Genomic DNA, 12,979 nt, shown 5'->3' on the forward strand with positions numbered 1-12,979 from the left:
TCGTCACTGGTCCAGAGACCACCGCCGGAGTCACAGCCCAGGAGGGGCCAGGATGCCACAGCCCCGCTGGGCAATGATGGAACGTCATGCCACACACCAATGCCCATTGTAGAGATCATCATGCCACACACCAATGCCCAGTGTAGAGATCGTCATGCCACACACCAATACCCAGTGTAGAGATCGTCATGCCACACACCAATGTCCGTATCAGAACCGCCATGTCAAAGCACCGCTGAACAGGGCAACAACCGCCATGGCAAAGCACCGCTGAACAGTCCTGAACCGCCATGTCAAAGCACCGCTGAACAGGGCAAAGACCGCCATGTCAAAGCACCGCTGAATAGGGCAAAGACCGCCATGGTAAAGCACTGCTGAACAGTCCTGACCCCGCCATGTCAAAGCACCGCTGAACAGGGCAAAGACCGGCATGTCAAAGCACCGCTGAACAGGGCAAAGACCGCCATGGCAAAGCACCGCTGAACAGTCCATAGACCGCCATGGCAAAGCACAGCTGAACAGTCCTGAACCGCCATGTCAAAGCACCGCTGAACAGTCCTGAACCGCCATGTCAAAGCACCGCTGAACAGGGCAAAGACCGCCATGGCAAAGCACCGCTGAACAGTCCATAGACCGCCATGGCAAAGCACAGCTGAACAGTCCATAGACCGCCATGGCAAAGCACCGCTGAACAGGGCAAAGACCGCCATGGCAAAGCACCGCTGAACAGTCCATAGGCCTCCATGGCAAAGCACCGCTGAACAGTCCATAGACCGCCATGGCAAAGCACCGCTGAACAGGGCATGCACCGTGTAGGAATGAATGGACCGCCACATCAGGCCTCCTTATCCCATGTGCAGCTAGGACAGTGACAGGACAGGTACTTCCACGGGGAGACTCATCCAGTCTGGGCAACAGTCCCCCTCTAGAACCAGTGGAGACCTGCATCTCCTTGAGAGACTGTGGCTTTGCACTCCCCAGGATGGCACAGTGGGCAAATCACCCACTGTATAGACTTGAGAGACTGTGGCTTTGCACTCCCCAGGATTGAACAGTGGGCAAACCACCCACTGTAGAGACTTGAGAGACTGTGGCTTTGCACTCCCCAGGATTGAACAGTGGGCAAACCACCCACTGTAGAGACTTGAGAGACTGTGGCTTTGCACTCCCCAGGATACATCAATGGGCATGGAGCCCCGTCGTGGATCTGGCTTCGCATTCATCTGGCTGAGGTGCCCCTTCCCTTCCCCCTGAGGTGCCTGTAGTGTTTCTATCTGATGCCCCGGCAGTGTTCTCTCCGATTTTGGTCAGGTATCTATTGTGGGCCTCGCCCATGCATTTTTGGACTGCTGGTGCACGGACATTGTTTTGTACATATCTGCACTACTTCTCGGATTGTATGTGTGATTTTGAGATGTATATCTGTATATTTTTGTATGACATGTATATTGGCACATTACAATGTTTGCCCGAATTTCGCATTGTCTTTGCATTCTTCCGGGGGGATTGTGGGTTGTTACTGTGATTTTTTTGACTGCATTGGTCTACAGACTCTCTTGGATCTTTTTTTAACACACACACGAGAGCTGGATTTGAAAGTCAATTTTAAAAAATCACATGTTATGACCTGCGGCCCTAAAAATACTCGTACCAGATGTTTTAGAATGGGGGGGAACACCCTGACAAAGGTAAAAGACTTTTGCTATCTAGGTCTGTATTTAAGTTCCACTCTGTCTTGGAAATTCCATTTGAATTTTAAGCTTCAACAATTGATAAGAAATGTTGAGGCAATCTTTCGCTTTGCCCGCAGATTAGGGCATAGACCGGTCCATCAGATCCTCACGCTCTACAATTCTAAATGTGTTTCGGCGGCGATCTATGGGGGTGGCCTTTGGGGATATATTAGTCCAAATACTTTGCAGATTGCAGAGAATAAATTCCTTCATCGGCTACTTATGGTACCTAAGAACATAGCGAACATTTTATGCCATGAGGAATTAGGAATCCGCTATATTACAGATCTGATAGATATTGCCCCACTTTTGCTATGGATAAAAGTATGGTCAAATCCGGTGGCTACTTTAACACACGATTGTGTAAAAGACTGTCTCTCATTATCAAACTGTAACAAAATTCCATGGCTAAACTTTGTTCACAAAGGCTTCCGAAACTTGGATTTGGAGTTCATGTATTGTAAACCAGAGCTTATGCCAGCTAATGCGAAAGAAATTGTTAAACTTCGACATAAAGAGTATGTCATGAATCTTAGATACCAAATGGCAGGGAAATTGAGCTCTTTTAATTCATATACACAAATTTTATCATCAGACTTGTTAGAACCTTATTTTGTTTGGTTCCCGACCCCTTCTTTATATTCTTTACTTGTATCTTTTAGACTTAATCTGATCCATTTTAGAGTGGCGTTTCCGATAAAATGTGTGTGGGAAAAAACACTACCTCCATGCCCTTGTGATAACTTTTCAAAACAAAGTACTTGCCACTTTATTTTATTTTGTAAACTTTACTCGTCTCCCAGGAAATCCTTTTTATTACCCATTTTGCGTAATTTGCACACTTCTTCCTACAAAGAAGGACTGATTGGCATCCAAAGCCTCTCAACCAAACAAATTTGTATTTCTATTCTTAGTTTTATTAAATCCGCTATCACTATTAGAAATCGATATGAATTGGTAATGCGATCATTTATTAAGAGAAATTAGGCATTGTCCTTTTTACTATATTGTCTCATTGTTATATATGTTTTTATAAGCACTTATTTTTTTTTTTTTACTGTTTTAGTAAGCTTGGGTGGCAAATTTAGATTTAATAGACTTATGTTAATGAATGTTATAAGTACTGTATTTTATGATGATCTTTATGTATGCATGTTTACTTTTGTGGCTAACCGCCGAATAAAGTTATTTTGACTGACTGACTGACTGCATTGGTGTGTATGTTGTAATATGCGAGGGTGGGGGTGTTTGGTGGATGTCCCCCTAACTTTTACCTCCCCCTCCCCTGTGTCGTAGGTGCAGTACTCACTGGTATCTTCTGCGCCTACGTAGCTGTTGGTCGTAAAGGAGCATAAAAACAAGGGTAGGTAGGATTTGTAATTCCGGCTCCATGGTGTCCTCCTTCCTCGTGGGATGTGGTAAGGTGAGCGTTTTCCCATTGCAAAAGCTGTTTCCGCCGTGTTTTTATCCACGGTGATTCCGCCCCGGAAAAGGTGGCGGATTGGCGGGTTGTAATAGTGTGGGCGGTACATTGTCTCCCGCCTGTCTGTTGGCGGTAACCGCCGCGCTGCTTGTCTGTACCGCCGTGGCGGGTGGTGTGTTAAAGTGGCTGTCTTTGTTGCCGGTTTCCGCCAGGGTCATAATTCCCTTTTTTTGTCCGCCGGCCTGTTTGCGGGATTACCGCACCTTTAACACCGTCCGCCAGGGTTGTAATGACCACCAATATCCACAAAAAATATGGGGATGAAAACTCTCACTGTGTCCTGTTTTCTAAGCTGAAGCACACCACTTCCTCGTCAGCACCCTCAAAGTGCTAACTCCTCCCCATTGTCTCTTGAATCGGAGAAACTTTCACAGTGCAGCAGCGAAAATATTCCGATCTCTTCCTCACTGCTCCAAGTGCCGCCTCCTCCAATGAAAAGCGCTGGTGTGGTCAACCTGAAGGTGTGGCCAGCCTAAAGGGGTCGTTCTCCTTCTCAATGCTTCCGGGGTGCCGCCCCTAAAATCTGCTTCCTCCAATAGAAGCGCTGGTGTAACTAGCATGCTCCGCCGTGTCGTTCTCCTTCTCAATGCTTCCGGTTCCTCCACTAGGAGCGCCGGTGTAACCAGCTTGCTCCGCCGGAACCCAAAGTGTCCGTTACCACCGGAAAGATGGGAATGAAAATAATGCACCCCCAGAGCAACACACGCTGCGGGGACAACCTGGGAATGTGCGCTCTGCCAGCTTCAGTGATCGGCTGGAAATAAGTGCAGGTCCGGGAAACACGAAGAAGGCACTCCTGTGCTCAACAGCGAACGGTGGGTTCAACGGCAGGCAGCAAGAACAGGATCCAGGGCGACAGGCAGCAGGAACAGGATCCAGGGCTGACCTAGGTCGCGTCAAACCCTCGTCGCCAAAACTGATGTGAAGGCAAGATAGGGAGTCCATGGCAAAGGTAGGTTAAAAACAACACCTTTATTTCTTAACGCGACCTAGCGTCCAGCCACTCCGGAGAAGAAGAAATAACTGTTGTCTCCAGAATGCTTAGACGCTTGCGTTCTGAAGAACGCACCAAGAACGAACAAACAACAGTTTCCTTCCTAGACATACACTGAAGTAAAACTTTCAGAATTGTTTCTCTTCCCATTCTTGCAGAGAATAAAAGAAACAAATGAAAGGATGTCAGCTAACTCAGCCCTCAAGCCCCAGACACATCTGCAATATTTCATAGGCCTTCACCTGCCTCTCTATTTTCATGGATTTCCCTCCATCGCCCAGTGGAGTGGACAAGAGCTGAACGACAAACATCGAGACTATGCATACATAGCCGACCAAGGCGGAAATGGTCTCTTGACTCAGTAGAGGTGCTTGGGTGGTTTTCCTTTGAAAGTGCCTTCTGCAGGCAACATTTTGGCACACCACTCAATGAGTACATAGAACTTTAATTTAAATCTATGTCTCTGGGCAACCCTTGTCCTGCGAGGACCCTAAAGTTAGCTCCTAGCATCGCTCCCTACCTGTGCTGTGTGATTTTTACAGCCTTCAAGTCAACGTTGATCCTTAGGGAATGTAAGAACATTTTGCTATACCTCCATCAAAGATACCACCAGTAGATGCCTCACCTCCACTATAGATAGATATCATTGCTGCCTTTCAATGTGATGGTCCGGGAAAGGTACAGCCCAACTTCTGTTTTTCATTTTGGAGAATGACCTGTTAGGCTCCGCTCAAGATGGGTTTTGACGCCCCACGGCATGGAAGTTGCGTGTGGACCAATCCATGATATTGGATCAAGGTGGCATTGCTTCCCTCTGAGCTCTTGATCACTCTGCTGCCTCAGCTAGACAGTGTAGAAGGGATAGACATATGTGGGGCACCATTAACCTGGATCTCCTTAGCAAATCACTAAAGGTGGATATGTCCAACTCATGTTCCTCTTCTTAACAGTTCCCCAGTGAGGTGCCTCCCCACCTTAATCCCGGTTTAATCTTTATGTTGCCTCTCTGGCCAGATTTGGCCATTCATTTAATCTGGCTTCAATATGTTATGTGGATCACACCCAGCAGATAGTGAAGTCACATGGGAATTCAGACCACCTGTGGCTAGAAGAAATTTCCGTAGTCGCATCACATTTGTTTTAAATTGGATGGCTCCTAACTGTCTGAAATTCATCCTCATGGCCTGTTAGGTTAGAACATTGTCTTACTCCATGGAGAACTACAAAGATTTGGGGTTTACTTTGATGACAAGATAACCTTTAAAACAAGACCATTACGGTCTCATCCTCCTTCTTTCATCTAGAATTTCTGATAAGGATTTTCCCATTTCTTCATGCGAGCCCTCACTTCTACTTCCTAGAAGTGTGGTTGTGTCTCTTCTGGATCACACCAACATCCTGTACTTAGGACTTCCCCAGAATACAACACACCATCTCCATCTGATCCCAAAATACAAATAGCACTTCTTTTGAGTAAGTAGCTCAGGGCAGTGGTTCCCAAACTGTGGTCCGGGGACCCCTGGCGGTCCGTGAATCCTCCTCAGGGGGTGGGCGACTGCTTAAAAAATAAAAAAATATTAACAGATTAAGTCCCCAGCTTTTAGTAATGACTCAGTGGGGGGACCCCAGATTCCAATAATGATTCAGTGGGGGTCCTCCGGGTTCCAGTAATGATAAAATGGGGGTCCACAGAAGGCTAAGGTTGGGAACCACTGGCCCAATCTCTGGAAAACTACGGAAATTGCAATGGTTTGCCCACTAGCAAACATACCATTTTTAGGACTATTTGTATTTATCTGAAATATCTTCATAACAAAGCCCTTTTCTTCATAGTCAGATTTTCAGATGGTACACTCCCTCCTGCTCTCCTCGCTCTTTGACAGTTCATCTTTGTGATGTTCTGATTATTTAACAACAATGCCAGGGTCAGGGGCAGGGGCGTACCTTTCAATGATGCAGTGGGTCCTAATGGCCATAGGGCACCACTAAACCTGGACTATATTGTTGTAATTTACTGTGTAAAAAGTGGTCAGGGGACACATTTCCTTGTTTGCACAAGGACCCATGACACTCCTACTACACTGTTGGCCAGTGTGCACTTACTGTTGCTTACCAAGTAGATAATATATGGAATTCTGTTCCTGCTGCTCTCCGTAGAGCCAGTGATTGTATGTTCTTTAGGAAAAAGTTTAAGATTTGGCTATTTACAATTTATATGGACATAAGGCATCTGAGTTCTGATTTCAGGTTTCCTGTGCCAGGGGCCCTCACTGGCATCAAAATAAAAAGTAAACAAATAGAAAGTGGCACAGGTCCCGGGACATAGAGTCATGAAAACAACACTGGTAGTAGAGGTACTCTCACTCACCCTTTATCCCACAACGACATTCCAGGGCTGACCCCTGGTCTCAATTTTTGCCCATCCACAGCCTCTATCTAGCTAAATGGTCACCTATAAATGGCTAGAAAAGGTGTTTGGCACTCTTATAGTGGACATCAAAAAGACAAGCCAAAACATAGTAGGCTAATTCCTTATAAAAAAATCCATGTTTTTTATTAATTTGAAAAAAACAGATAATCTTTCTTGAACAGGGTTAAGGAATTCTGCAAATTGTAACTGTGCACTATGACGGATCTAACTCTCCACCTGTCTAAATGCAGGGATTATAAAAACTGTTTGAGAGGGAAGATTCAGATAGAACACCTGAGCTAAAAGGACATGGAAGATAAGGTGTGTGAAATATGATGCTTGGAAGCAGATTTAGCTTTGGCCGCCATTAGCTAAACCCGATGGAGGCTGATCTTAGTCCCTGCCACAAATGTTTGAAATTGCTGCAGTCTTGATATCTATTTCGAAGAAAGAACTTCAGAGATGAGACTACAATCTATAATCTCCCTTCATTATTAGACAAGAAGAGATTGGATTTTGTGTTATTGTATTTTCCCTTGTGATTGGGTTCTATGATATAATTGGCCAGTACGTTGTGACTTGATTGTATGCTGTGATAATGTTCTACCTTTTGATTAGATCATAATTTGTGGTTGAGTTCCATATTGTGAATGGTTGTAACTGATTCATCATGTTGTGTCTTGTGGTTAATTTTATTGAGTGTTTGGGTCCTGTCTTATGACTGATTTTGATTATGGGTTTGGGTTCTATCTTGTGACTAGGCCCTTCTTTGTGGTTGAGTTTTTTTGTGAATGAGCACTCTCTTGTGATTTTACCATGTGCTTGGGTTCTATCTTATGATTAAGTACTATTTTGTGGTTGAGCTGTAGATTGTGAATGGGCACTCTCTTGTGATTGAATTTATCATGTGATTGGTTTATGTCTTGTGATCAGGTCATTTTTTGTGGTTGAGTTCTATATTGTGTCTGTGCGTCTTGTGATTTTATCATGTGCTTGGCTTCTGTTTTGAGATTAGGTCCTATTTTGTGGCTAAATTGTACACTTTGAATGGGAGCTCTCTTTGATTTAACATACGATTGTGCTTTGTCTTGTGATTAGGTCCTATTTTGTGAATGGGCACTCTCTTGTGATTGATTTTGTTATGTACTTGGGTTATGTCTTGCAATTCGGTATTTTTTTGTGGTTGAGTTCTAGATTGTGAATGTGCGCTTTCTTGTGATTTTATCATGTGCTTGGGTTCTTTCTTGTGATTAGTTCCTTTTTTTGTGGTTGAGTTCCATCTCTTGTGATTGATTTATCATTTGGTTGGGCTCTGCCTTGTGATTGTTCTTTTTCGTGTGCTTGGGTTCTGTCTTGGGATTGCTTTTACCATGTGCTTGGGTACTGTCTTGTGATTAAGTCTTAATTGGTAGTTGAGTTTCAAATTGTGAATGGGTGCTCTCTTGTGATTGAGCTTATCATGTGCCTGTGTTCTGTCTTGTGATTAGGTGCTATTTTGTGGTTGAGTTGTATATTGTTAATGGGCGCTCTTTTGTGATTGATCTTATCATGTGGTTGGATTTTTATGCTGTGACTAATTAGGTGCTGAAGATTGTAGTGTTCTCTGCATTGCTACACATTCTGTCAGAGAGTCTACAGCCTCGTACTTCAGCCAACAAGATTTACTCTTTTAATTCCAACTGTGCTCTTCATTAAGAGACGTAATAAGATTATGTGCTGGTGTTCAGGATTTGATGGAGGTTGATGGCTTCAGCTAGCTCTTGATTTACTAATGGTCTTAAAGATAGCTTGGTGAAAGCAATAATCTAAATCGTTCACAGCGAATAGCAGGACATGTGAAGGAGCGGGATGGGACACCAAAAGTGGAAAGTACAGAGGATGGTTGCCAGAGTTTTCTGAGCATTAGGCAAAATTACAGTATACTATTTGGGCGCTACATCACTTTTAGTGACAGTTATTTTCGGGCCATTTGGTGCAATTTCCTGTACTTTTGTGGTGGACAATCTTGTGGAGCCTGCCCTGGAAAGGAGAATTTTGGAATCATATAATCTAAAAAATGTTAGAGTTGCACAGGAAGATGATTGAAAGAATGATAAAAACTCCTCTGGTAGCTTAGAATATTTGTGAACTGATAAATTCCTTACCACACTGGTACAGGGTGTTAATTTTAGCAATGTCCAGGTTGCTCAGTTCATCGCTTTGTCCTATAGGCGTGTTAGGATTTGGCTTGGGGACAATGGTTGGTCCATTATTGCCACTGAAAGCATACCTGGTGAGATAAACATATTGTAAGAGAGACACCACATGCATTGTAGACCAAACGTTCAAAGAAGCATATAAAGTTTTGCTTACCAGATATCATCCGAACAACAGACTAGCTGGTAAAAGTCATTCACGGACCAAATTAGTCTGATGGGTAATTCATCTAAAGAGCTCTTTAAAGTCCTTTTTCGTTAATTCTCAGGCTTGTTATCAGGCAGTTCAGGAATTATGTGACTCTCTTGCAGATGTTTTGAGGCCAAAATCAAGATAGTTTACCAGATTATTACCAGCCCCCTGGACCAGACAAATAAAAAGATTAACTTCAACTCCCCCCCCCTCGATGGTGGATTTAGCCTGGAAACGTTTGATGCTTTCACACATGAGCAAATAAAAGAGCTCTAGAAAAAGCCAAATCCTGGGCCCCCTCGGATCCATGCCCACTAAAGATCTCAGTGCTACTCTTTAGTCAGATTGCTATCACAATCAGATCACTGTTCAATCTATCTATAGACACAGGAAAAATTCCTCAGGCCTGGAATTCCACGCAGGTTACGCCTGTTCAAAAAAGGCTAATGTTGCCTCAAAAATTATCTCAAACTATTGGCCCATTTTCCTGCTTCTGATGCAAGGCAAGCTGTCTAATAAATAAACAGCTATTAGCCTACCTTGAATACAACAAGATACTGGATCCATCACAATCTGGGGTTAGATCGGCACATAGCACTGAACCAAACTTGGTAGCTGTTTCAAACTCCATAAGACACTCTCTGGATGTCAACACTTCATCTATGCCTGTGCTTTTAGTCCTGTCCGCAGTCTTCAACACTGTGGCCCTCATTCTGACCTTGGCGGGCGGCGGAGGCCGCCCGCCAAAGTCCCGCCGTCAGCTTACCGTTCCGCGGTCGAAAGACCGCGGCGGTAATTCTGACTTTCCCGCTGGGCTGGCGGGCGGTCGCCTTCAGGCCGCCCGCCAGCCCAGCGGGAAAGAGGCTTCCACGATGAAGCCGGCTCGGAATCGAACCGGCGGAGTGGAAGCTGTGCGACGGGTGCAGTTGCACCCGTCGCGTATTTCACTGTCTGCGCAGCAGACAGTGAAATACATTTAGGGGCCCTCTTACGGGGGCCCCTGCAATGCCCATGCCAGTGGCATGGGCACTGCAGGGGCCCCCAGGGGCCCCGCGACCCCCCCTACCGCCATCCGGATCCCGGCGGTCGGACCGCCGGGATCTGGATGGCGGTAGGGGGGGTCGGAATCCCCTCGGCGGCGCAGCAAGCTGCGCCACCTTGGAGGATTCAATGGGGCGGCGGTACACTGGCGGGAGCCCGCCAGTGTTGCCGGTCCGACCGCGGCTTTACCGCCGCGGTCGGAATCCCCATTGGAGCACCGCCGGCCTGTCGGCGGTGCTCCCGCGGTCCTCCGCCCTGGCGGTCTTTGACCGCCAGGGTCAGAATGACCGCCTGTGTCCCTTATCAGGCTGCTTCAAAGGTTGTAATAGATCTATAGGACAGCCTTACAGCTGTTCCAAGACTTTATTGGAAAAATATCTCAGACCATCTCTTTGGGGCCTTTTAAGTCTTGTACCATGTTGATTGTCAAGGTGGTCCCTCAGGGCTGTTTGAGCCCTACCCTATTTAACACATATGTGATTCCCCTTGCCAAGATCGTCAAATCCTTTGGGTTTGAAATTCTGTTGTATGCTGATGACACTCAGCTGGTCATTTCCTTTGACAAATAGTCGGGCAAGGTTAAATAACGTTTCTCAAATGAGACTAAAGCAATAGTAGATTGGGGGCCTCATTTACAAGAAACTGCCACATCTGCCCCTATGCGTCACACTTTTTGCACTGCCCAATGTTTCCTTAATGACGCCATGGATGCACTGTTTTACTATACAGAGCTCCGTGGTGTACGTGTTTACAGATGCGTCAGAAGTTCTAAACTGACGCATTGCTAGTCTAGCATTAAAAAAAGATGCTACTCCAGCAGTGCGAGGAAGGCTCCCATTGAGAAAACCGCTGCATCAGTTTAACGCCTAATCTGAACAGGCATTAAGGCCCTCATTACAACCCTGGCGGTCGGTGTTAAAATGGCGGTAATACCGCCAACAGGCCGGCGGGAAAATAAATGGGATTACGACCGTGGCAGAAACCGCCAAAACAGACAGCCACTTTAACACTCTGACCGCCACGGCGGTACAAAAAAACAGCACAGCGGACACCGCCAACAGACAGGCGGAAGACAATGTACCGCCCACCCTATCACAACACGGCTCTCCGCCACCTTTTCTGGAGCAGAACCAACACGAATAAAAACACGGCGGAAACAGTACACAGAAGGGAAAACACTCACCTCTCCACACCCCACGAGGAACCAGGACGCCAAGGAGCCTGAGTTACAGATACTGCCGGCGATGGTCTTCCTGCTCCTCTATCAGGAGCTCCAACGACAGTGGCGATGATCACGGTGAGTACTGCACCTACAACACAGGGGAGGGGGAGGGAAAAGAGAGTGACACACACACGCAACACTCAACACCCCCAACCCCACCCTCACCCACAACAACATACACACAAATACATGCTGCAACATTACATATACACTCCCCCCACCCCCTGGAAGAACGCAAGGACAAAATGAAATGATTGTCACAATTGTAATCAATAAAAATCCATTAGTCGTAAGTCAAAATCCAGTATGTAGAATTATGTACACCAACTACACAAGTCTGGATAGTGTCCAATCATTGCCCGTGGACCACTGGGCCCAAAATGCATGGGCAAGGCCCACACATGATACCTGACTCCAAACTGAGAGAACACTGAAGGGGCATCACATAGCAAATATACAGGCACCTCAGGGGGAGGGAATGCACCTCAGCCTGATGAACGCACAAAGTCACTGCTCCACAAGGGGGATCCATGCCCTTTGCTGTATCCTGGGGAGTGCAAAGCCACAGTCTCTCAAGTCTTTTCAGTGGGTGGTTTGCCCACTGCTTTATCCTGGGGAGTGCAAAGCCACAGTCTCTCAAGTCTTTTCAGTGGGTGGTTTGCCCACTGCTTTATCCTGGGGAGTGCAAAGCCACAGTCTCTCAGGTCTCTCCAGTGGGTGGTTTGCCGACTGCTTTATCCTGGGGAGTACAAAGCCACAGTCTCTCAAGTGGATAACAGTCTCCACTGGTTCTGGAGGGGGCTTTGTGCCCTAGAGTGCTTCATCCTGCCAAGGACTGAGGTAGTGGATGCCTTTCTCCACTGGTTCTGGAGGGGGCTTTGTGCCCAGAGTGCTTCATCCTGCCAAGGACTGAGGTAGTGGATGAGATACTCCACTGGTTCTGGAGGGGGCTTTGTGCCCAGAGTGCTTTATCCTGCCAAGGACTGAGGTAGTGGATGCCTTTCTGCACTGGTTCTGGAGGGGGCTTGGTGCCCAGAGTGCTTTATCCTTCGAAGGACTGAGGTAATGGATGCCTTTCTCCACTGGTTCTGGAGGGGCCTTTGTGCCCAGAGTGCTTCATCCTGCCAAGGACTGAGGTAGTGAATGAGATACTCCACTGGCTCTGGAGGGGGCATGGTGCCCAGAGTGCTCCACGTGCATTGTGGCTGGACCAAACACTCTTCTGGATGTGTGTGCCATGAGATTGCCGAGGTACAGGTAGGATGATACGCCATGGAGGCAGAGACATACCCCACACTAATGTGGATTTGCATTCCATATGCAGGTGACAACTGTGATGACAGTGATGCTTCATGGAAGCTGCCCAGGGTCCACAAACTCACCACCAGCCTCGGATGACTGACCACTGGGGATGGTAGCCATATCTGCGGTGTTGTCACTGTCTGAGGATGTTGCAGGGCCGCTGGCGGTGCTTGCAGCGGTGTCCGTCGCAGCGGTGCTGGCTGCGGGCTCTGTGGTGATGGTGCTGGTGCTGGCTGCGGGCTCTGTGGCGGTGGTGCTGGCGGGGGGGTCTGTGGCGGTGGTGCTGGCAGCGGGGTCTGTGGTGGCGGTGCTGGCTGCGGGCTCTGTGGTGGCGGTTCTGGCTGCGGGCTCTGTGCCGTCGGTGCTGGCGGCGGGGTCTGTGGCGGTGCAGGTGGCTGTGCAGGTG

The 12,979-nt window shown here is 47.0% G+C and overlaps 1 protein-coding gene across 1 annotated transcript in view; it reads right to left on the minus strand.

The window, feature by feature from the left end:
- LOC138283726 (embryonic protein UVS.2-like) overlaps positions 1-12,979 on the minus strand; it is a 304,218-nt gene that overhangs the window by 44,700 nt on the left and 246,539 nt on the right. The window contains exon 8 of the mRNA XM_069221771.1: positions 8,765-8,889. Within this exon, the coding sequence (XP_069077872.1) occupies positions 8,765-8,889 (125 nt within the window). The remainder of the gene's footprint in view (positions 1-8,764; positions 8,890-12,979) is intronic.

The sequence above is a fragment of the Pleurodeles waltl genome, chromosome 3_1, assembly GCF_031143425.1.
Source record: "Pleurodeles waltl isolate 20211129_DDA chromosome 3_1, aPleWal1.hap1.20221129, whole genome shotgun sequence".
In the NCBI taxonomy this organism is placed as follows: Eukaryota; Metazoa; Chordata; class Amphibia; order Caudata; family Salamandridae; genus Pleurodeles; species Pleurodeles waltl.